The sequence below is a fragment of the Lipotes vexillifer genome, unplaced genomic scaffold (genome assembly GCF_000442215.2).
Source record: "Lipotes vexillifer unplaced genomic scaffold, Lipotes_vexillifer_v1.1 scaffold948, whole genome shotgun sequence".
Classification (NCBI taxonomy): domain Eukaryota; kingdom Metazoa; phylum Chordata; class Mammalia; order Artiodactyla; family Lipotidae; genus Lipotes; species Lipotes vexillifer.
Genome location: NW_006793764.1, coordinates 1,925,465 through 1,950,183, shown reverse-complemented (window position 1 = coordinate 1,950,183; position 24,719 = coordinate 1,925,465). Strand labels below are relative to the sequence as shown.

The window sequence follows — 24,719 nt, the reverse complement described above, 5'->3', positions numbered from 1 at the left end:
TCAGCAGGAGGACTGAGTGGAAGTGGCTGATCCGTCCCCCTCTGCATTCATTGTTCAGGAAATCCACCCTATTGTCTGAGGCTCTCACCTACCCACCACAGGAAGCTCATCAGATACAGCAACTATGCCCTTTGGGATTGGAGGAAATCTTCCCTGTGATGCATGACACTAAGTCTCCTAGATGTTTTCCATAAATAAATGGTAGCTCTTCTCACAGGTGGGAACACATGGTCACTAAGATAGTCATGTAATATTATTTAAAAAAACAAATTGAGTCACTTGGATTTCTCTTGATGAAAATTGTGAAGTGTAGTTTCTAGTTATTTTCCCCCAAAACTGCCAAAGCAGAAATTAAGTAGAACCACAGTGTTTGCTCAACGTATACTTGACCTACTCCACCAGTATCTTAAATAGTATTCATACCAACATATGCCTGCAGTAGGGGAGATGAACCAAAGAGATCATCCTGTCTTTCACTACTTTAAATAAACTGGATAAAAGAAAACAAGTTCTTATAGGTAAACCTAGAATGTTTAAATATGAACAGTAAAAATTTAATGATAATGTTAAATTTTATTTGTGGTGAAATATGCATAATGTAAAATTTGCCATCACAACCATTTTTAGTGGTGTTTCAGTGGCATTAAGTACATTCACACTGTTGTACAATTATCACCACCATCCATCTCCAGAACTCTTTTCACCTTCCCAAATTGGAATTTTGTACCCACGAAACAATAATTCCCATTTCTCTCTCCCACCATTCCCTCATAAAAGTGGAATTATGTAATGCATGTCCTTTTGTGACTGGTTTATTTCACTTATACAGTGTCTTCAACATTTTTCCATATGGTAGGATGTGTCAGAATTTCCTTTCTTTTCAAAACTGAATAATATTCCATTGTATGCGTATACCACATTCTGTTGATCCATTCATCCCTTGATGGACACCTGAGTTTGCTTCCACCTTTTGGCTATTGTGGATAATGGTGCTCCTTGACATTGTTTATAAAGCATATTCACACACATTATCTTTCACAATGCTTACAACAGTCCTAGGAAATGGGAAGAGCAGGTGTCCTTTCCTCATGTTACAGATAAATAAATGCAACTGGGAAAAGTAAGTAACCTGATTAAGATCCCAGAGTTAGCAAGCAGTGGGAAAGGGAACAGAGCCCAGGTTTGTCTGACTCAGTGCCCTACTTTGCCATCATGCCTTACTGCCACATTTCCAAAAGTGCCATTTGACCAACTCACTCTTGTCTGTGGTTACCTCTGCCCAAATATTCTTCAAAAGTCCTCTTTTTAGACAAAGTTATCCAATGATAAGGCCATCCTCTCACATATGCCTTGAAACAAAATTTGACCTAATTGACCTGACTTCTGCATTAACGGTGATCCAGGGCCTGATTACTAGGGCTGTTAGCTGGCAGTATCATGGATTATTAACCTGAGAAATTTGGAAGGTGAACATCTCTGCTCCATGTGCATCCTATAACGTGCGGCAGGATTACGCTTTGGGGATGCCCTCTCTTCAAACCCACCATTTCTGGGGGAATTGTCAATTAGGGCCGTATTTCCAGCTCTCATTGGATCCACACACCTCAGTGTTTATCAGCAGTGCTCAATCCCCTCCCTCCACCTCAGGTCAGCAGCTACCCTGGCAGTGGGGTTAGGAAGGGCCAGATATTCACACACATTATAACCTAACCTAAAGAAAAGCAACTGAACTTTTTTTTTTGTACTGGCTGAAAAGCCCCAGCCCTTAAAATTGAATAATAGAGCTTTGTAGTCTAGCAGTAATCTGTAAACTGTAAACAAGACCTTTAGCTAAGACGGAGACTCAATCCTCTGAAAACACAGCAGCTACAATGGTAAGAAGTGCCATTACTGGATCAGACCAAGGATCTGTTCCACCTGCTCTCTATTGCAGGGTCACCAGCAAGCACTTTTGGGGAGAACGTACCATCCACCATGATCTCAAATGATTAGGAATTTTCCATGAACCACCCATATTTCTCCATTAACATTCCAGTGTGATTCTCACATGCACAGAGCTACCCCAATACTTCTGAAAACAACTTACATTTTTAACCAGATTATATATCCAGGCACTTTCAGAAAATTCAAAATTATCTAAGTTAAAACTATGTTTTTCTCACTTTCTCTGACAGGTTTGAGATTGAAATTGAGCCTCTGTTTGCCAGCATTGCCCTCTACGATGTTAAAGAAAGGAAAAAGGTAAGACAGCAAAAAATAGCCCAACCCTGAGGGCATCGCATGTTGCTCGTTGTCTTGGGGTTCATGTTTTTCAATCTCACTTCTATGTAGGAAAACAGCATCAGATTTGAAAGCAAATGACCTTTGATATGTCCAGTTCTGTTGCCTTTGCAGTTTTTAAAGAAGTGACCTGGGAATTTATGTTCTTTGAAGAACCTTTACGAGAAAGTCGGCTGGAGGTGGTAGCCTGGCTGAGATAGAGAAGTGAAATAGTGACATATGGGGTTACACATAAAACAAAGCAAAGTAAACACGGCTATAACAAGCCCAGTGCATGGAATGTTTCCTCAGTTTGGGAGTTTTTTGCATTGTGAGACAGGCTTATCATGAATGGAAGGCATCTTGTGCAATGAAAGTCTAAATTTGCCATCGGGTAGAGACCTCACCAAGTATATTGTGCTTTTAATTGAAAAGATTTCTCCATGAATGTCTTAATGTTTAGTCATTTTGTAACTCCTAGAGGAGGGCACAAATAGCAAAACCAGAGGAGACATTTCTGCCCCTCTACCCATAACCATTCAGTAGTTAAGGAAGTGTGTATATTTTGAATAAATATTCCTAATCACTAAGGTTTGTATTGGTCAGGGTAAGTAAACTGCTAAAACAAGGAGACCTCCCACACACACATGCAGTGATTTAAAGCTGAATGGTTTAAGTGGTTTAAATGGTTTACAGTGGTTTAAAGCTCAGATTTGCACAGGCAGAATCACCGGAGGGCTTCTTAAAAGAGATGGTGGGCCCACCCCCAGAGTTTCTGATTCAGTAAATCTGGATGGGGCCTAAGAATTTGCATTTCGAACAGGTCCCCAGGTGATGCTGAAGCTGCTGGTCAGGGGGCCACATATGGAGAACCCCTGGCTAGAAGAAGGAGAATTTTCTGCCTTTGTCTCTTAACAATCCAGAGTAGGGAGGTGCGGGGTCAACAGTGGTCTGCTCCACTCAGGCATTCGGGAACCCAAGTGGCAGTGTCTCCTCCATCTTCAGCATGTGCCCTCCCCAGTCACTCTTGTCACTGCCACTACGGCCCCCGGAAAAAAGGGGAAAAGATGGTGGGGGTGTGGGGTGGTGTTGGAGCCTGGAAGTTAGACACATCATCACTTGTGGTCACAATTCACTGGAAAGAATCTAGTCACATGCTCCCTCCTAACTCTGCAGGGGAGGCTGGTAAATGTAGTCTCTGCCCAGGAGCCACTTCTTGGCTGTAAATCTATTAGTGGTGTAGGGGAAACCCAACTCTACAGTGGTTCTTAAGTAACACCGCACCTCTGAGCTCAGGAGCATTCATCGTGACATGCTCGAAATCTGTAATGGATGCTCACTACCTGCAACATCGAAAACAGACTCTTCAGCTTCCATGCCCGGCTTTCTTCAGGATGGCTCTCATCTGCTTTCTTTCCCTCGAGAGCCTAGGCAGAGTCAAGCCAGGCTCCTTGATGTTAACTGAAGTCACTCCCCGTGTTCCAGCCTCTGAGATATCTGTGCTGCACTCTCTCCCTGGTACACAGTCCCCCTCCAGCTCTGCTTGGTGGAACCTACTTCCAAGGCCTGTCCATCTCACATGCCTCCCCCATGGAAAGCATTCCCCATCCCCCCAACTGGATGTGACCTCTCACCCTCGGGAACTTCCACAGCGCTTTTTCGTATGAGTGTGGTCACTTATATTTTGCTCTTACTGTAGTTAGTATGCATTTGCCTTTTTCCTCATTCTTGACTGTAAACTAATTGAGAGCCAAAGTAATGCCTTGCTTTTCTTCAGTGCAGTACCTAGCACATCACTGAAATTCAGGAGATACTGGTGGGTTAATAAAAATTTTAATGTTTCAAAGAACATCTCTCAGATGACTCAGAAATATCTAGAGACTGTGACAAAATATGTATCAGATTTTCCAGCAGCCGCTAGTCATAAACCATGTCTACGGTTATACTTGTTTGTTTGGTGAAACCTGGTGGGTTTTTCTTTTCCACTTTTTTTTTTTTTAACATGTTTAGACCATGAGAACAATAGGTATAACTCATTTTTCATTTTGCCACTCATTTACAGATCTCAGAAAATTTTCACTGTGACCTGAACTCTGACCAATTCAAAGGATTTCTGCGTGCTCACACGCCCTCTGTTGCCACATCCAGTCAGGCAAGATCTGCGGTATTCTCAGTCACCTATCCATCCTCGGACATCTACCTAGTAGTCAAGGTAGTTCAACACAATCTGATTTGCACAGTCTGATGTTCTGATTGTTGCATTACTCCCAGTGCATGTTTAGAGTGAAAGAGGTATCAGAAAATATTACATGTCCTCTGTGAGATTCGCTTTGTTTCCCTCTCAACTTTACTCCTTTTCCTTTACAAGCAAATTGTGTTGGGTACTAGAATGACTATGGGTTTTGGAGTCAAACAGTCCTAGGTTTGAGTCCTGGCTTTGCAACTTAGCAGCTATATGACTTTGGGCAATTACCTAACCTTTCTGAGACTTAGTTTCTTCATCTGTAAAGTGGAGATAATAACACCTCCCTCAATGAGTAGTTGTGATTACAGAATAAAGCCTGGCATGTATAGATACCCTTCCTTCTAACAAGGAAAACACCCTCAGCTATCCAGCTCTGGGATGCTGCTGTGGAGAAAAATCTCAGATAGAGTCTCCTAATCATGTTCACATTTTTCTAAAGACCCAGAGTTAAATGTCCGAAAATCCAGGCTCTGACAGTTTGAGGTGTGGGTTATAGTGTCCAAGCTTCACTTTCCCTTTTCATCACCATCTCACAGACTGAGTATGTCTAGTGAGGGTCAAAATCTGTGGGCAGTTCTAAGTGGAAAGACCTTTCATTCTAGGTTGTACTCTTTGCTGATGTAAGAAAACCAGAGACTTTCTCTACACGCCGAAATGGCTGGTTAGAAGTTAACAGCAAACATTGAGTATTTTATCTACTTTAAGCCAAATAATTAGTCTCATTGACTCTTTACCCTCAAATTAAAAAAAAAAAAAAAAAAAAAAAGTCCTGTTGTTTTAATTTCACGTACACCCAGCATTCTAGGATTGGAACATTTTCTAGTTAGCACAGTGTTTTATGTCCATAATCTCATTGATTCCCCCGTGATCCCATGAGAATACCATACAGGTTCCAAAAACTTCAGGTGATGTGGAGGTCACTTAACAAGAGGCAGATGTCCTTCCATTCTAGCTCCCTTTACACCGTTTTACAAAAATTCTGAAAGGTCATTATAGCTTGAAGGGAACTTATTTAAGTTTCTGGAAAACAGAGTTAAAATTCTATTGCTGAAAAGACACATCTATCGTTGTCAAACTTAATGTGTGTCCTTTTCATTGCAATATTACTTAGACATACAGGAAAATTAGCTTAAAGTCCACTCTAGCAAGCTGTAGCAGCTTGCAGTTACTTTTAAAATTCACTCTAGCCTGGGAAATCAAAGAAGCCAATACCAGTTCCATAGATCCAAATTTTATTTCCAATTCCAATTCTCAGTGGATGACTTTATTTTGGGTAACCCATGGTAGTCTGCTAAATATCACTGGTTACCTATGGGTGACTGTTACTTACTAAGTATATTCCAAAATTTTCAGTTGTATAAGTGCAGTCATTCGGCAGTGATGAACATTCTCTAAATTGTCTGGATAGAGTTAAGAAATTTAAATCTATTCAGTAAGACAGTCCCTGGTTTGCTTCTGATTTGTTTTTCTTTATTGTAATACCACAGTTGTTGCTTCTTTCCCTCTAAATAGGGCTGAGGGTAGCCTCTTTACCTTAAAGAAATTCCCAGGCAATTCTGATATGCCCCTTTCCCCTGCCTGCCATGGTTATGAGGACTCAGGCGTTTCTTTTACATAACAATCCTGAAGGACCACATAGTAGGCTCTCATAGCAGCCGGCAGCTCCTTCTCGCAAAGTACCTGAAGTTAACCTTGTCCAACTCGGTGAAGGGAATAGTATCTGCCAATCTGGTCGTATCTGGATCCTCCTTCCAAATTCTGGGGATCCCTCTCCTGTGGGTTCCATGCTCTAGATGCAAAGTCATGGCATTCCCATTCTTCCCTTCAGGATTCTAATGAGAAGGTTCTTTATCTCTGTTCAAAGTTCATTTTAAAGACCACATTTCTATCCACTGACCTCATGGAAAAATTAGCTTCTTTCCAATTTGCTGTATAAACTCCTGACCATCAATTTCAGGAGGATAGGAACCAGGCCTATCATGTTCACCACCTTGTCTCCCCAACAGCTACCCTATAGAAAGGACTCAACAAATGTTTTCTGAACAAATGAATAGGTGAATGATCTCTGACTAACAGGAAAATGGGTTAGTCTCTACCTCGAGTGTTATGTGTCCATGGCCTCAACCTGGTGCCTGTCTCAGGAGGATCAGCCTCGTCTTCCGGCTATGGCAGTGGGAAGGGGTTTTTAAGTTTCTCTGTGAGACGAGAGACTTAATGCTTGCAGTCTCCTTGAGACAGATGTTCATTGAGCAGCCCCATGCCATTTCCTTTGAAACTCCATGAAACACCCTCCATCACTTGGGTGTTTCTGGTTTAAATACTTTGTGCCTAATTGATGGTTTCTGTTAAGAATGTGTGCCTTTTAGGATATGTTGACCCAAACTACTTCTTCAAGGATTATCTCAACTACTAACACAGACTAATGGGACTAAATCCATTTGTTTTTCTCTTCCACATGTAAATTAAATTAAATTTTCTTTGAGCAGAGGGTTAGACAATTTTAAATTTCTGCTTTTTTTTCCTCTTAAACATGGTGCCTAGATTTATGGCCAGCCAGGTCCTTCACTTGCAGCAAGATGGAAGATGATGCTTGACAGTAGTAATTCATATTACCAGCCAGATAGCAAAGTGAAAAGCTGTACCATCCTACTGCTTTCAAGTTCCTTTCCAAATTTGTTAAATCCAGAGAAGCAGCCCTAATAGGAAATACAAGGGAGACAATTACAGATAATTTATTCTGTTCATTTATTCATTTTGTGGAAGGTTTTAGTCCCCAACCTGACTTTCACAGAGGTCATATCTCTTTTTTTACGTTGTAAGCAATAATAAACAAAATGGCCTATTAACATCCTACATATGTCTCGTGGGTTTTGTATTAAAAATAACTTTTATTGTATTTTTTATTGTAGGCATAATACATGTTTATTGTTTAAAAGCGGAAAATACACATAAGCAATAGGAAGAAAATAAAGACAGTACATAATCCCACCATACAAAGATAACTACTATTAACATTTGCCGTGTATCTATCATCCTTTTAATATGCCTTTATGATTTCTTTTACAAAACTGTGTAATACTCTTCGTACTAATTTTTTAAGTCAAAAAACATATATTATGGACATCTGATGTCATCAGATATTGTCATAAGACACTATTTTGATGGTTGCATAGATTCCATTATACAAATGTAATCCACGTGCTTTGTTTTAATATTATTTTTGTTGGTAGATTGAAAAAGTCCTTCAGCAGGGAGAGATTGGAGACTGTGCAGAACCCTACATGGTTATCAAAGAAAGTGATGGTGGAAAGGTATGCTATTTTGAGTATTGCTAAATGGTAACATTTTAGAATAAGCAGATATTTTTCGGAAGTCTCCCATAAAATAGTTAATGGAGTTTAGTCCATAATGTGTCCCCATATGAAGCACTAATAAATTATATTCAAACAAAATAAGGAAGGGAAACTTCATCGATGGCAACATTTTAAAGAAATAAACTATTAAACTCAGCAAACGGTGATGTACACACCAATGTATAATTACAAAACTTGACTAGGGCAAAAACGCGTCCTGTTGTCTTGGTTCTGAGGCCCGGACTCGGTTGGGAGGGCCACAGACACCCCATGAAACTGAACAGTGCCACAGCTCCCCTAGCTTCCTCCACAGCATGGGCCACCACCCCTTCTGATTTGGATATTTGGACATTAGCTGAGACTGCTGTACATCATAAATTTATTAGTACAACATAGGTACTGAGCCATGAAAAGGACATCTCTTCTCAGCACCCATTTGGAAAAGTTTCCAACATAATTTTTAAAACATGGCCTTTTTGGAATAAGACTTGCCTAACAGCATCCTACTGCAGACTCATGAATTTCAAGTAAGATTTATTGAACTCAAGATAACTTGCTTTTTTTAATCTACCTTTTATCCTGAACTTAGAATGATTACTTTGGAAGTGTTGTCAACCTAATAAAGAGATTGTTAAGAACCCTTATAGATCTTTCTGGAATCTTCCAAGACAACTGTGGAAAAACAGGCTCTCTTAAGAGCTTGATAGATGATGTACAAAACTTTTCATCCCAAGATTCTCTCATGCGAATCGAGTGTAGCTAGCACCTAAAAGAGGTACTTGTTGATTAGGTAGTGTAACAAGCCCCAATACTTTTGGGTTTTTTGTTTGCTTGTTTGTTTGTTTGTTTAGCTGAAGGTATATTTAATAATTGAATGTAGGCTTTCTTTAAATTCCTCCTTTTCTATTCTGTACTTCCTTATCAGTTGGACTTCTGGCCTGAGATGTGTTGTTTTTCTGCCTATTCCCTCTTTTTAATCAGTAGGGTAGGGATTTTGGAGATGGCTGTCATATCCATGGCAGAGGGAGTTGACTTGGTGCTGGTGCCATATTGTTTTTATTTTTTTTTTTAATATCTTTATTGGAGTATAATTGCTTTAAAATTTTGTATTAGTTTCTGCTGTACAACAAAGTGAATCAGCCATATATATACATATATCCCCATATCTCCTCCCACCCTCCCTATCCCACCCCTCTAGGTCGTCACAAAGCATTGAGCTGATTTCCCTGTGCTACGCAGCAGCTTCCCACTAGCCATCCATTTTACATTTGGTAGTGTACATATGTCAATGCTACTCTCTCACTTCGTCCCAGCTTCCCCTATCCCCCTATGTCCTCAAGTCCATTCCCTATGTCTGTGTCTTTATTCCTGCCCTACCACTGGGTTCATCAGTACCGTTTTCTTAGATTCCATATTTGTGCGTGAGCATACAGTATTTGTTTTTCTCTTTCTGACTTACTTCACTCTGTATGACACACTCTAGGTCCATCGACCTCATTACAAATAAGTCAATTTCGTTCCTTTTTACAGCTAAGTAACATTCCATTGAATATATGTGCCACATCTTCTTTATCCATTCATCTGTTGATGGACATTTAGGTTGGTTCCATGTCCTGGCTATTGTAAATAGCGCTGCAATGAACATTGTGGTACATGACTCTTTGAATTATGGCTTTCTCAGGGTATATGCCCAGTAGTTGGGTCACATGGTACCTCTATTTTTAGTTTTTTAAGTAACCTCCATACTGTTCTCCATAGTGGTTCTATCAATTTTCATTCCCACCAACAGTGCAGGAGGGTTCCCTTTTCTCCACACCCTCTCCAGCATTTATTGTTTGTAGATTTGTTGATGAGGGCCATCCTGACCAGTGTGAGGTGATATTTCATTGTGGTTTTGATTTGCGTTTCTCTAATGAATAGTGATGTTGAGCATCTTTTCATGTGTTTGTTGGCAATTTGTGTATCTTCTTTGGAGAAATGTCTGTTTAGGTCTTACACCCATTTTTTGACTGAATCGTTTTTTTGATATTGAGCTGCATTAGCTGCTTTGTATATTTTGGAGATTAATCCTTTGACAGTTGCTTCGTTTGCAAATATTTTCTACCATTCTGAGGGTTGTCTTTTCGTCTTATTTATGGTTTCCTTTGCTCTGTAAAAGATTTTAAGTTTCATTAGGTCCCATTTGTTTATTTTTGATTTTATTTCCATTACTCTAGGAGGTGGGTCAAAAAGGATCTTGCTGTGATTTATGTCATAGAGTGTTCTGCCTATGTTTTCCTCTAAGAGCTTTGTAGTGTCTGGCCTTACATTTAGGTCTTTAATCCACTTGGAGTTTATTTTTGTGTATGGTGTTAGGAAGTGTTCTAATTTCATTCTTTTACATGTAGCTGTCCAGTTTTCCCAGCACCACTTATTGAAGAGGCTGTCTTTTCTCCACTGTATATTCTTGCCTCCTTTGTCAGAGATAAGGTGACCATATGTGCGTGGGTTTATCTCTGGGCTTTCTATCCTGTTCCATTGATCTATATTTCTGTTTTTGTGCCAGTACCACACTGTCTTGATTACGGTAGCTTTGTAGTATAGCCTGAAGTCAGGGAGCCTGATTCCTCCAGCTCTGTTTCTTTCTCAAGATTGCTTTGCCTGTTTAGGGTCTTTTGTGTTTCCATACAAATTGTAAACTTTTTTGTTCTAGTTCTGTGAAATATGCCATTGGTAATTTGATAGGGATTGCATTGAATCTGTAGATTGCTTTGGGCAGTGTAGTCATTTTCACAATGTTGATTCTTCCAATCCAAGAACGTGGTATATCTCTCCATCTGTTTGTATCTGATTTCCTTCATCAGTGTCTTATAGTTTTCTGCACAGGCCTTTTGCCTACTTAGGTAGGTTTATTCTGTTTGTTGCAGTGGTAAATGGGAGTGGTTCCTTAATTTCTCTTTCTGATTTTTTGTTGTTAGTGTATAGAAATGCAAGAGATTTCTGTGCATTAATTTTGTATCCTGCTACTTTACCAGATTCATTGATTAGCTCTAGTAGTTTTCTAGTGGTATCTTCAGGATTTTCTAAGTATAGAATCATGTCGTCTGCAAAAGTGACAGCTTTACTTCTTCTTTTCCGATTTGGATTCCTTTTATGTCCTTTTCTTCTCTGATTGCTGTGGCTAAAACTTCCAAAACTATCTTGAATAATAGTGGTGAGAATGGCCACCCTTGTCTTGTTCCTGATCTTAGAGGAAATGCTTTCAGTTTTTCACCATTGAGAATGATGTTGTGCCATATTGTTTGTTTCTGCTGTCTCTTTCCATTTCCCTCTAGAGTAAAGAAAAGATTGAAAAACTGAAACTTCAAGCTGAATCCTTCTGCCAACGTTTGGGGAAATACCGGATGCCCTTTGCCTGGGCTCCCATAAGCTTAGCAAGTTTCTTCAATGTCTCTACCCTCGACAGGGAGGTAACTGATGTGGAGTCCACGGTTGGTAAGCTTTTCAACTGTGGTGTGAAGGGAAGGGCTCCCCAATGTACCAACTCTGAGGTCAGTTACTGATTGGTGGGGGTTTGGGGGTGCAGTAAGGTGGGGGGAGTGGGCAGGAAGAAGGAGGTGAATAGGATGAGACATGATTAAGACTGGAATACAAATGCTTGATTGGACAGCGATCCCCAAGACAATGAACTTTGTGGAGATTTTTGGTTGGAATTTTCTGTACCGTTTGACACTTTAAGGAGTTAATTTTCAGTGGCCATCTCTTCTTAAAAGTAAAATTCTTGAAAATAACAAGAAAATATAATAATATAGTTTGTAGTGTGTTAAACAAAGGCACCATGGTTGGCTCCTAAATATAAGAAAAGCAAGGGCTTCAAAATGAAAAACTCTGGTTTCTAGCAAAATTTCCAGTTCCTTAAAGTTTATTTTGCCAAGGGCAAATGAAAAAAGTGGATGCCAAAAGAATATTTAGTTACTGTTCTGATTTATTTAGCATATTTCTCTTTTTCATTACCTAACCCTTGATCTGAGTTATTGATTTCCTCAACAGTTTGGGTATGGAACTATCCAAGAGGGTTACAGAGTTTGCAAGAATATCACCCCTCACCTGTGGCAGTTTCTGTTTTTTAGAATGTCTTTGTATCCAGCAAATATTTATGTCTCCAGTCACATTTCTTGGGAAGTTTCTCATGCATTCCTTAGCTCTGCCACTTCTGAAATGTTGCCTTTACCAGAGGAGTGGGGGAAAAGGTATTTTGTTATTGCTGCTGCTATCCTGGAGTTATTGATGCATAATTACCAGTCAGAACTCCCGGGTTATTGCTGATTTATCAAAAACAAATCTCAGGGCTTCCCTGGTGGCGCAGTGGTTGAGAGTCCGCCTGCCGATGCAGGGGACACGGGTTCGTGCCCCGGTCCAGGAAGATCCCACATGCCGCGGAGCGGCTGGGCGCATGAGCCATGGCCGCTGAGCCTGCGCATCCAGAGCCTGTGCTCCACAACGGGAGAGGCCGCAACAGTGAGAGGCCCGCATACCGCAAAAAAAAAAAAAAAAAATCTCATTTTAGTGCATCCCAACATTCACACCACAATATGTGTGTATGTTTTTTTTTTAATGCTAATTTCTATGTACACCCAGGTAGCCTTATTTGAAAGAGTTCTGCACAGAGCTTAAAGGACACATAAACTAGGTAGTTAAGGCATAGAGTTTGCTGGGTCCTCAGTCATCTCTGGGTCAAGGAGAAATTAACCTGACTACAGAGGCTGATTTTTAAGAAGCAACCAAAAGATGTAGTGTATTATACTGAGGCAGCATGGCAAGTTTACGTGGCTCAGTGGTAGCAGGAAGTTCCAGTTCAGCATTATGACAAGAATTAAGGGTAAGAGAATGTTCAAAGACAGGGTTGAAATATTACAGTTCTATGCAATTTGACCATTCACTACAGAACCCCTGAGTTTTGCAGTATAAAAATAACAAAATCCTCACCTAAACCTCGAAAGGGGTAAGAAATAACTAAGCAGAGTATCAGGGTTCAGGTTTGGGTGTGACTCAGTTCTAATTACCATTAGGCAGGTTGGCCAAGGCAGAAACTCAGTTCTGCCGGCTGGTCCACACAGCAAGAGCAGAAGAAAGCTCAGATCCAGGATGTACTCAGGCTGACCTGTACGTAGCATGTTCGGGCCACAATCCCAAATGCCTGCAGGGGCATTTGAGTACATGCCTCTCCCAATGGAATGTAAATATAAAAATAAAACAAAACTAAACACTGTTGACTAAATAAAGCTTATTATTTAGCCAGACCCGGCTCTGGCTGCAGTTCTGGACTCCTGCTACCTTGATCGCCACGTGGGAGGGCACTGTGGTTGCTCATGGGCTCTCACTATGATCAGAGGAGGATTAGGGGCTCCAACAGGGGGGTCTAAAAACAGGGATCAGGGGAGGGAAATAGTCATGCAAAACAAGAATGGCCACGTTCAGTGTTCTCCCTCAGTGTGCTTCAACGTATCTTACATACGGTAAAGTTAATAACTGCTATATATTCAAACAGAAAGGCAAACTTTAGAATGACAATTGTTTTCCTTAAAGGGAAAGGCTCTGTGAGTGAGCGGAAAACTTTGTCCCAATCTCGAAGGCTTTCTGAAAGAGCCTTCTCCTTGGAGGAAAATGGGGTTGGATCCAACTTCAAGACGTTGACCATTAACAGCTTTTTCAAGCAGGTATCTCTTCATGTTACAGTGTGTCTGTCTTTGTCCCCTCACAATGGCATGAGTGCTGGAGCCCAGAGGGGGAGTATATGTAGTGACTAAGAGAACAAGTTAGTCAACCTCACCAAGCCTCGGTTTCATTATCTACAAAACAGGGATGATGGCGCTTGCTTGATGTGGCTTTTGGGAGGGTTCGATGACATGAGACGTGTAAAGCTCTTCTCAGAGTGCCTGGGATATGACAAGTGCTAAATGAACGTTAGCCCTTTTAATTGAGAGAAGGACTGGTTCCCATTAATACAAACTATCCTATTTGAACTACCATGCTCAGTTCATTTATTAGGCTATGAAAACAGTCTGGGTAAAACATCGATTTCCCCTTTGGCTTGGAGTTTCTTGGCCTAGGTGTTGTCCATCTCACCCCTTTTCCACGTGCAGGCTTTCTAGAGCTGCCTACTTCCTCACAGGGTGTGACCATTACAGACGGTGCTCTTTATTAGCTCAGAAATCATTGAGACTACTTAAGGAATGAAGAATTTCCTAGCGTAATCAAATTCATAGAGACAGAAGGTGGAATGACAGAAAGTAGAATGATGGTGGCTAGGGGCTGCAGGAAGTGGGGAATGGGGAGTTGTTTCATGGGTATAGAGTTTCAGTTTTGCAAACTGAAAGCATTCTGGAGATCGCTTGCACAACAAAGTGAATGTACTTAACACTACTGAACTGTATACTCAAAAATGGTTAAGATGGTAAATTTTACGTGATATGTATTTTACTACCAAAAAAACCAACTTGACTTATACTTGGCTTGACTCTGTTTTGGAAAATTTTCTGCAGCTCAAGCAGTTCTCATGGGGCATGTCAAGGGGTTATGTTAACAAACTGAAATGCAGAAGAGATACTAAGGGTTCTGTGTGCCATGCCTCATGATAGAGATTGCAGGGGACTGAAAGGGTTTCTATTTGGGAAATACTCCTTCCAATTGTATTGCCTTGGGTAGCAAGGCCCTTGACTAAATAAGCCAAAGTTTTCTCATCTGTACTTAGGAATAGGACACACCTATCTACCTACCTACCTACCTACCTTCCTTCCTTACTGGGCTGCTGTAAGGATCAGAGCTCATGCACACGTATCCCTCAGCAGCATGCCTGTCCCACATACGCACGTGGAGCGTAGTACGTGTGCTTAGCCTTCTTAGTCAGGACAAATGTGAAGAATATGAGGACAGGAAAAAGATGGAAAGCTGCTTTCTCCATCTTCAAATCTTTGAAGAAAACTTTTCTTCTGTTTTGTTCCAGGGAGTAAACAAGTATCAGTGGGTTTAAGTTATAGGGGGAGGACCTTTTGGCCTGGATTACTAATGGTCAAACAGCCTTCCTCAGGAATGCAGTAAAATCCCCATCTCCAGGAGGATTGAAGAGGCTGAGAGAGTCAGAGTGGTAGAGAAAGAATATTTGACAAGAGGTTGACTAAAAGATTTCAGAGTTGCCTCGTATCTATGAAAGGCACGTTACAGTAATACTTAAAGATAAAAATCTTCTGAGAAATAAATCTTTGGTCCCGACCCCAGGAGTGTATGGTGAATCTGCACTAACCCTGACTTCTCTCTTGGCAGGAGGGAGATCGCCTTAGTGATGAAGACTTATTCAAGTTTTTAGCTGACTACAAAAGATCTTCATCCCTACAGAGAAGAGTCAAGTCAGTTCCAGGTGTGGATGGCTTGTCTTTATCCTCTTTGTGGTGCCAAAGCCATTTCTGATTAGACACATTATTCATGTAATGCTGCAATTTTTTGTCAAGCGAAATATAGGATTTTGTATTAGGAGTTAAGGTCTGGGTTTTTTTGGCCAACCTGTTAATGTTTTCTATTTTTATTAAAGGACTGATTCTGGAAATAAACATCATGCTTTATATTTGATTCCTCACTCAGAAAATCAGATAATTGTTTGAAGAGAGGACCCTCTTATATCATATTGTATGGAACTCTTAACATGAGAAAAAGTGAAAGTGAAATGCTTTGGTAGAAGGTGAGGGTGCACCCTCCTTATCCTCAGCTTAACAGCCCCTGAGGCACTTCTGCAGCCCCCTGGGGTACCAGGGAACCTAGTTTGAAAACCACCAATTTTTAGTGCTTGTATTGAGAGAAGTGACTGAACTATATATTTATGGTGTGGTAGTTCTGGAAGGGAGTTTAAAGATCCTCTAATGTGTTCTTACTCATTTTACAGTTTCTTGCTTTTTAAGTTCTAGAAACTAAATCTCAAAAATTGTCATGACATGCCTTTTGTCAAACTATGGGAAGTTAACTGGGTATTCCAAAATGCTTATACTCACACAACTTATCCTCATTTCCATAAAAGAAATATAGTACAGCAGTCTTTCTTGACTCCCTCGTATATAACGTCTTTACTAAGACAGTCCTATTTTCTTTCTTTAGGCTTACTCAAACTGGACATTTCTCTGGCTCCAGAGACAACCAGTTGCTGTCTGACTCCTGAAATGCTGCCAGTGAGACCCTTTCCTGAAAACCGGGGACGCCCACACAAAGAGATTTTGGAATTTCCAATCCGAGAAGTGTATGTCCCTCATACTGTGTACAGGTAAGAAACAAAGGCTCTTGGAAAATTATTGAACCAAAAATTTGAGCCTTTTTTGGGTAATGCTTTCATCATCCGTTGACCTATTTTCCTACTTCCTAAGTTTTGGGGAAAATGAAATATGACGTTTACAAAACTACAGATAATTACTTTTTAAGATCAATTTGTTCTCTTTTTTTTTTGCGGGCCTCTCACTGTTGTGGCCTCTCCCGTTGCGGAGCACAGGCTCCAGACGCGCAGGCTCAGCAGCCATGGCTCATGGGCCCAGCTGCTCCACGGCATGTGGGATCTTCCCGGACCGGGGCACGAACCCGCGTCCCCTGCATCGGCAGGCGGACTCTCAACCACTGCGCCACCAGGGAAGCCCTTAAGATCAATTTTTAAAGATGATTTACCTCATTTTTTTTCACAAGAAAATGTTACTTCAGTCAAAACTGGAATGTAGAATTCTAGTGGACATATTCCTTCTAGAAACAAAAAAAATCCTCCTAGTCATTACCTTGGTTTTCCTATGGGCAGAAGGACATATTAGGGAAAGCAATGACTAAAAGTGTTCTGGTTGTCTAAAAGACAGGTTTTTAGCTCAAGACCAGCTCTGTCAATAGAATTTAGAGGAATGATAGAAATGTTCTGTATGTGTGCTGCCCACTAAAATAGACACTAGCCACATGTGGCCCTTCAGCCTTTGAAATGTGGCTAGTACAGTGTAGGGACTGAAATTTTCATTTTATTTAACTTCAATTAATTTGAATTCAAATTCAGGTAGCTATATGTGGCTGGTGGCTACCATATTGGATAGCATGGGACTATACAGTAAAGGCCTAAAAGGTTAGGTTGCCTCAGTTTCTTGGAGGTCTTTGCATGGGGGCTCAGAGGGAGCTTGTCAACATCCGTCTGCCGAAAGCATTGCTGATCATATACTTTTGTTTTTTATTTTGAGAAGATTTTTTTTAATGCAGAGAAGAAAGTTATAATCACCTTTTCTCCAGCATCTAGAAATGACATTTTGTTGTTATGTGTGTGTGTGTGTATATATAAATATATATATATACATACATACACACAAACAATCATACTGGTTAAGTTGAAGTCTCCTTTATCCCCAGTCTCCAATTACAGACCCCTACGCTGCCTCTCACATCACATTGTCATGAACTTACATAGTTCCTTTCTATTTTCCCTGGTTTTACATACACACACACACACACACACACACACACAGTCATGTATTATGAATCTGTGAACACTGAATGGTATTATTTTTACATTCATTTAAAATGTACATAAATGGCTTCATACTCTCTGTGTTATACTGTACTACTGTACTTTTCATCCAACAGTATGATTTTGTTTCTTTTTTGTTTGAGTATTATTGTGGACTCATGAATTTTATTGATTCAGTGTGTTACACTCAGTAGCAGTCATTACTCTTTTTTAGTTACTCAGATTTTCACAAATGTAACCAATGGGAATTCCTTAATAGCTTGTATTTTAGAAATACTGATTTATATAGAGCTTTGCCATTCTTTTAAACTGCTATTTAGTGTTCCTTTCTGTGAAGAGGCCATATTTTATTTATCTATTTCCTATTTTTCTATTGATAGATATTTATATTTTTTCAATGTTGGGCTTTTATAAACACTGTGCAGTGAGAATTTTTGTCTTTGCCTCTCTGTACACATATGTGAAAGTTTCCCTAAGCAATATGCCTAGAAATAAAATTATTGGGTCACAGTGATATATATTTTCAGTTTTATTTATACCACCACTTATTTCCAAAATTGTGTCAGTTTGCAGTCCTTCCAGCAGTGTAAGAGAGTTCTGATACCCCCAGATCCTCACTCATACTTTCTATTGTGATGTTTGGGTATGTGGGACTGAAACGCAAAGAATTTCAGAACTTACCTAATCTAAGTACCTCTACCCTTCACGTTTTCAGATGTATAAAATTGAGACCCAGACAGGATAAGTGAGTGGTTTGTTGATGTCAAAAATGGCAGTGAGTAAAACAACAAGGTTTTACTGTGTAGCACAGGGAACTATATTCAATATCTTGTAATAAACTATAATGGAAAAGAATGTAGAATCTAAAAAATGGGAACTTATTTACAAAACAGAAGTAGAGTAACAGATGTAGAAAACAAACTTATGGTTACCAGAGGATCGGGGGAAGGGATAAATCTGGAGAGTGGGATTGACATGTACACACTACTATATGTAAAATAGATAACTAATAAGAACCTACTGTATAGCACAGTAAACTCTAGTCAATACTCTGTAATGGCCTATATGGGAAAAGAATCTTAAAAAAGGAGTGGATATATGTGTATGTATAACTGATTCAGTTTGCTGTACATCTGAAACTAACACATTGTAAATCAACTGTACTCCAATAAATATTTAAAAAGAAAAAAAAGTATATAGATACATATATACATGTTTATATGTATAACCGAATCACTTTGCTGTGTGCCTGAAACTAACACACAATACTGTAACTCAAGTATAACTTCAATTTTAAAAAATGGCAGAGTGAGAATTACAACCAGCCATTCATACAGTTAGAAGTGCACCTCTTCCTTCCTGCCTTGAAGCACACATGCATTTCCCCCATTTAATCCTTTCTGAAGCAGTTCTTGGTTTTCTCTTCTCATTCCTAAACACAAAGTCAGCCAAGTCTCCCTCCTAGATAAGTAAGCATGCCTAGGATGCAGTAGTTTCCATTCTCCATTCCCTAGAGGGAGATGAAGACATGAAAATGTTTGCTTACGGATGCTGTGTATCTTTTCAGAAACCCTATCCTATAATTGGAAAAAGAATGCTCTTGGTATTGGAATAAACTTGCACCAAATGAATTCTATAGTTATTCAGCTTCCCCTAGTTTTTAATCACCCATGGGAGGCATTTACGACTCTCCCTACTCCTTGCTGCAAACATTATCCCTTAATTACATCACAGCGGGACTCAACGCGTTCGTGCATCTACTGATTCAGAAATGTAGGCGTGCTGAGGGGGACAAGTTTGAACGGATTACTACGGACCCAACTTGGCATCATGAGAAGCAGACCCACAAGTGCAAAGTGAATATTCTGTAGCTGTTCTGTACACTGTGGAAATGCCACGGCCATCCCATTAAAACTCGGGTCTCTTGGGAATGATCGAAGCCAATACTTCCCTCCAGCTTTGGTCTTCTGTCTTCTCTTGGCCCCCAGGCCACCTTATTTTATAGCTTGTTTAAGGGAGGAGAGCTGTGGTGAGCTTGGTTCAGAATCTCTCACCATGTGAAAATGTCAAGGAACTGAGAGAACATTTTGTCTAGGTTTCTCATGTGCTGTTGTTAAATGTTTCAGTGTTTCGTCTCCGGGCCTCATATGCTTTTTTAGTGGTTTTGATTAGGCTGGTCTGGACAGTAACCCAGTCCTAGACTAACTCTCCCCTTTTCCCCACCACCACTCCCATTTCGCAAAACGGAAATGGAAGACTCAAGTCAGGTCCAAACCCCAGGTCAAATTGGGAAGTTGACTCAGTTTACCCTTGGTGACCTCATCTTCTCATTTTTGTCAAAACTTGTAACCCCTTGACTTTTCTGTCCCCTCCTCTCCAAATCAAAGTCTCCTTTCAAGCAAAGGTCTCTAAACCTCTTTACATTATGGTACCAATAACAGGTGAGGTCTAAAGTCTTATCTCTCCCAAGAATATTATTTCAGTAGGGACAGCAGTTCCTGTGTCTTTTAGAAAAGTTTTCCTTTGACTGAGTCGAATTCTGGACATCATTCTAAGGGTCTGGCATGTAGGGTAACTTTTCATGTTGACCTTGGTATTTCCATGTCTCTAATTCTGGCTGTATCCCTTTAAGGAAATCAAATAAATGAAAATTAAGATTTACAGAGCAGATAAATTGAGGGACAATTCTTTGTTTGATAGCAGACTCACCTCATAAATTTGAAATAGGGCTTGACATTATAAATTGATCTACCTGGAACTTGTGGAGAATGTATCTATTAGGCCAAGCAAGGAATGCCTAACAGTGACAAAGCCAGGGTTCAGATTTCCAATTTGTGTACCTATCACATAAACTTCAGAGCCCCGTTGAGTGGAGGGAACTATTACATGGACGAATGGCAGGTGTTGCCTGGCCTTGAGTGTCAGTTGTGGCCAGAGTCATGCTTTACAGGATTGTCATATGGGTGGGGTTTCAGTTTAATACCATGTGAACAGCACTCAGGTTCTTTACTTCTCTTAAAGAGCAGCTGCCATGGAGCCTCAGATAAAATTGGCCTGGGATAGGCTGAGCTGCCTTCCTGCCCTCAGTCTCTCCGTCCTCCGATCTCTTCAGGTGCCTCCTTTGACAGCCTTGCCCCTTCAGGTGCCCTCAGTTGGGGTCACTGTGTTGCCCACAGGGGCACTGTTCATACTGTATTCTCTGTGGATGCTGCCTGATGCCTCTACCTTAACTCAACTCACTCTGAGGAGTGATCTAGATCGGTTATAAAAGAACTGGGCCTGGCTGAGGAAATATCCCCATGAACCAATGAGAGTGTTGGTCACTCATAAGACAAACACTCACTTTGAGGGAAGAGACGAACTTCTAGAGCCAGAAGTACTCATTCTAGGAATGGTGAGCATCTCCCCAACCAAGGGCTTGGGCCTCTGCAGTGCTGTTGGCAGCCTCTATGTGTGAGAGGCATGGGGTCAGACAAGTACACCGAAGCAGACCCAGGCAAGAGCTATTTCAAAATCACAAGCAGGAGGACGGTCAGTCCAAACGCGGAGCAGAACAGCTGGAAAAATTAGGTCGATAAACAGGATTATCCGACTCTGAGTATGGCATTCTTTTCTCCATGCCCAGATTAAAAAAATACTGGTTGTTAGCCCAAGAACACGTTTGAACCAACTCCTGGCTGATTTTCCATGTGGCCCAGCAGCTGGTAATGGAGACTCCAGCTGACTTCTGGTGGGGGCAGAATGAAAACAATGCGGCCTGGGGCCAAGGCCCAGCGAGACCTTTAAGGGCGTTTTATCCTGTGGCACCTGGAGATCACAGGCGCTGAGGTTGTAATGAGCTTGTTAAGCTCCTTGCCGTCCCTGTAACTGGTGATTACATCAGAGAAATCCACATAAAGTGCGTTTTCATCTCTCATCCCAGCCCCCAATAGCCTCTGAGGTCATTTTATCCAATTATCAGACTCGCTGTGGACGACTGTGCTTGCCGTGAACAAGCATATCAGTTAGAACATGATTTCTTTGATGGATAATTAGCTGTTTTCAGGCTGCCTCCTATTTAGCTGAATGTTCTCAGACCAGAAGTCTGCATTCTGGTCTAACAGGGAGGTGCCTTTCGTATCACAATGGTGTTTTGAGGAATACTGCCAGGCTTGCATCCTAGGGGGGCAAAAAGCACGGCATAGGATAAATGTGCAAGCTGGTCTTGAATGACTGTCTGGAAGTTATAATTTAGTGAATAGCATTTCTAAGGAATAAACCAGAAATAATTCTGGGTGACGTGTTTAGGAAGGAGTCAGGGCATGGAGCATGGAAGGTGTCCTTGAGAAGAACTTTCTTTTGTCCAATCTGAGCCCAGTTGTCTCTCCATCCAGAGTGGATCTGTTCAGTGTTGGGGGTGGGATGGGGGAGGGGAAGAAGGGTAGTGTGCCTCAGAGTTCATTGTAGAGCTTTGTAAAAATGCACGTGTCCAGCCCTACCTGGAGACTCCCATTCAGGAGGCTTGGGGTAGGGTCTTAAGGGTACAACACGCTTCTTTGAGGATCAAAGCCTCTCCCTCCCTTTCATGGTCCCTCTTAATGAGTTCCTCTACTCATTGGAGTCATCCAAAGTCCACAGTGAGGCAAGCCACGGGAAACTCAGGGGAAAGAGCCTTGCGACTTAATCCCTCTGACCTGGAAAGCAATCCTATCGTATGCCAGGATACCAGGGGAAATGGATACGGCGAAGAGCAAGTATTCAATACTTGTCTATCAGGAATCTACAACACCCAGAAAACCTCTCCATGTGAGGACGATGTTTTTTTAATGGCGTAATGCTCCTCAATGCTGTTAGTACTCCAGGCTTATTGCTAATTAATGGTTAGTAGTTTATGATGTGATTGAACCTGGTCTAAATCACCACAAAACAATGCCTTACTTAAATAACTATTCCAAATAATAACTCCCCATTCTTATTTGTTTCTTTGGTTGTTTGAATTTTATTTATTTTGGAATAGGTATCCTATTCTAATATGTCAATATTTTAGAAGTACGTAAGTGCACAGTGAAAATTCTCTCTACCATGCCTGACCTCCAACTGTAGATTCCCCTCCTTGGAGACAGTCTTAAAAAATATATATATTTACACACACACACACACACACACACACACACACACACACACGTGCGCGCATTTTATTTTCTTCATTTTATTCTACAAATATTGAGTGCCTGCAACATGCCAGGCCCTTTTCTAGACACTGGAGAAATACTAGTGAACAAAACAGATGAAAATCATGTATATTTCACAGCTCAATCCTATTTTTGACAATTGGAAACAGCCATTTTTTCAATTTCTTGTTTATCCCTCCAGAAATAAGCTATGTTTGTACAAACCAGTACAACCTTGCACTTTTCCTTTCAGAGTGCAAGTATAGCATAATCCTCACACTGTTCTGCACTTTGATTTCTCACTGAACACTATATTATGGAGAACATTTCTATATGAATACAGTGGCCTCGTGCTTTTTTACACCTGAACTGAATCTCATTATATGGCTGTATCATAATTCATTTAACCCCAGACTAATGAGCATCTAAGATGTTGCCAATCTTTTAACATTACAAATGATGTTAAAATGAAGAATCTTATATAACCTTTCACACATGTACAAGCATGTGGTATAAATTCCTACTTTTCACCCTTTAAAGGAGTGTTTAAATAACTGTTGTAAGTATAAGACAGCCCTGAATCTCAGTCCTTGGTCTTCCTAGACTCAGTGAGCAGTTGTTTGTGGAACATGAAGCTTATTATAAACAAACACTTTATTTAGGAATAGCAGTGACAGCCCAGGCAAAATCTAATCATTTAAATTAGCCGAGTAATGGAGACAAAGGCAAAGTGAATTCCTGGTGCCAAAATTACCCAGATAATTAAGTTCCTGTACTTTACTTTGCTCTGGCAAGTTGGCCTCAATAATAAATCAGGAACACAATCCTCACTTTCCTCCAAAATTCAGTCATTCTTCCTCTTTTTAGAAGAATGAAAAAACTCAGGAGGGAACAAGTTACCTAAGATTTCTTAGCAGCAAGGGCAGGTTTTGCGAAGCTCCCCTTCTAGTACAACATTTAGCCACTTGAGGGCACAATTTGCTCATTTTCTAGATTCAGAAGCCGCTAGGTACCTTTCCATTTCTAAGCAGATGGAGTTGTGATTTATTAAAGGCAAACATGCATTGTATTTTTTTGGCCTTGAAGTGCAGGACCAAGCAAAACTGGGAAAGTATTCCAGTATCCCAAGAGATCACTGTTGGCACTTTTTGCAAAGGATTTTCTTTTACCCTGTCAGCTTCTGCCTTCTTTCATCAGTTAAGTCAGGAACTTAGAAATCTGTCACTTTGTTGAAAGATGTGGTGGAGAGGAGGATGGAGAAATGTATCCTGTGGTCTAGAGAGACAGCAAAATCTCGTTTTGGGGGTGTACTGCTCACTATACATTTTTACACATTCACCAAACCTGCCTCAAATACAAAAGTAAAAGAATGTGGTTTGGCAGTAATGAAATAGTGTTAAGGAGGTTCTGTGTACATTAAGTACAAGTCACAACCCCTCACTAGTCTCTATTTTATACTCATTCCCTTTGAGTCCATCGTGCTTTAGTGTTACTGCCTGTAAACAACTGTCCTAACCAAAAATCCTGCTCTGTCCACATATTGGGGGTGAATGTCCTTTTTTCCCCCAGAGATCCTTTACGTAGATTTCAGCAGTAAGGTTCGAGAAGCATCCTGTTTTTACATGGGGTGGGAATGTAAGGTTGGTGGGGGCAGAAGCAACAGAGAAATGGTGATGAAAATGCGGCAAATCTGGGCCTGCATTTGATGATGATGATGAATAGTTTGCCTAGATTAGAAAGAGCTTCCTAAAATTCAAAAAGCCTTCTTTCTTTGACTTCTCTACTTCTGTTAGTTTTTTAAATTATTTTAAAATTAGTTCTTTGAAGTGGCTTTGTCTTCTGATGAGATATCCTTCGGGGAATTGTTCCCTCTTATTTCTTTTACCATTTAGGGGGAAAAAATCTTCTCTACTTTTTAGCTTCTCATTCTTTGTTCTGACTTTACTGTATACTTTAAAGATCTACTCTTCCCATGAAGTGTTTGGCCATCTCTAAAGCAGAGGTGTTTTAGTAACTCTCCAGTAATGGGTGTCCTGTGGTTTTAAGGACTCAGATACGCTGCCCTTTGCCCCTCTCTACTGAAGTCAGAATGCCCTGGGTCGAAATATTAGATGCTGTGTCAGTCTTCCCAGGGCAAAAGTGGGTTTTGGGGTGAGGACAATGCAGGCTAGCCCAACAGCACAAAGTAAAATAGAACTAGGAGTTGG

The 24,719-nt window shown here is 40.6% G+C and overlaps 1 protein-coding gene across 3 annotated transcripts in view; it reads left to right on the top strand.

The window, feature by feature from the left end:
- Nucleotides 1-24,719, top strand: part of DOCK8 (dedicator of cytokinesis 8) — a 228,872-nt gene that overhangs the window by 99,653 nt on the left and 104,500 nt on the right. For all 3 annotated transcript variants that reach the window (XM_007466761.1, XM_007466763.1, XM_007466762.1), the window contains 7 exons: nucleotides 2,175-2,241; nucleotides 4,322-4,471; nucleotides 7,735-7,815; nucleotides 11,172-11,331; nucleotides 13,423-13,553; nucleotides 15,157-15,250; nucleotides 15,979-16,141. In XM_007466761.1, the coding sequence (XP_007466823.1) occupies nucleotides 2,175-2,241; nucleotides 4,322-4,471; nucleotides 7,735-7,815; nucleotides 11,172-11,331; nucleotides 13,423-13,553; nucleotides 15,157-15,250; nucleotides 15,979-16,141 (846 nt within the window). The remainder of the gene's footprint in view (nucleotides 1-2,174; nucleotides 2,242-4,321; nucleotides 4,472-7,734; nucleotides 7,816-11,171; nucleotides 11,332-13,422; nucleotides 13,554-15,156; nucleotides 15,251-15,978; nucleotides 16,142-24,719) is intronic.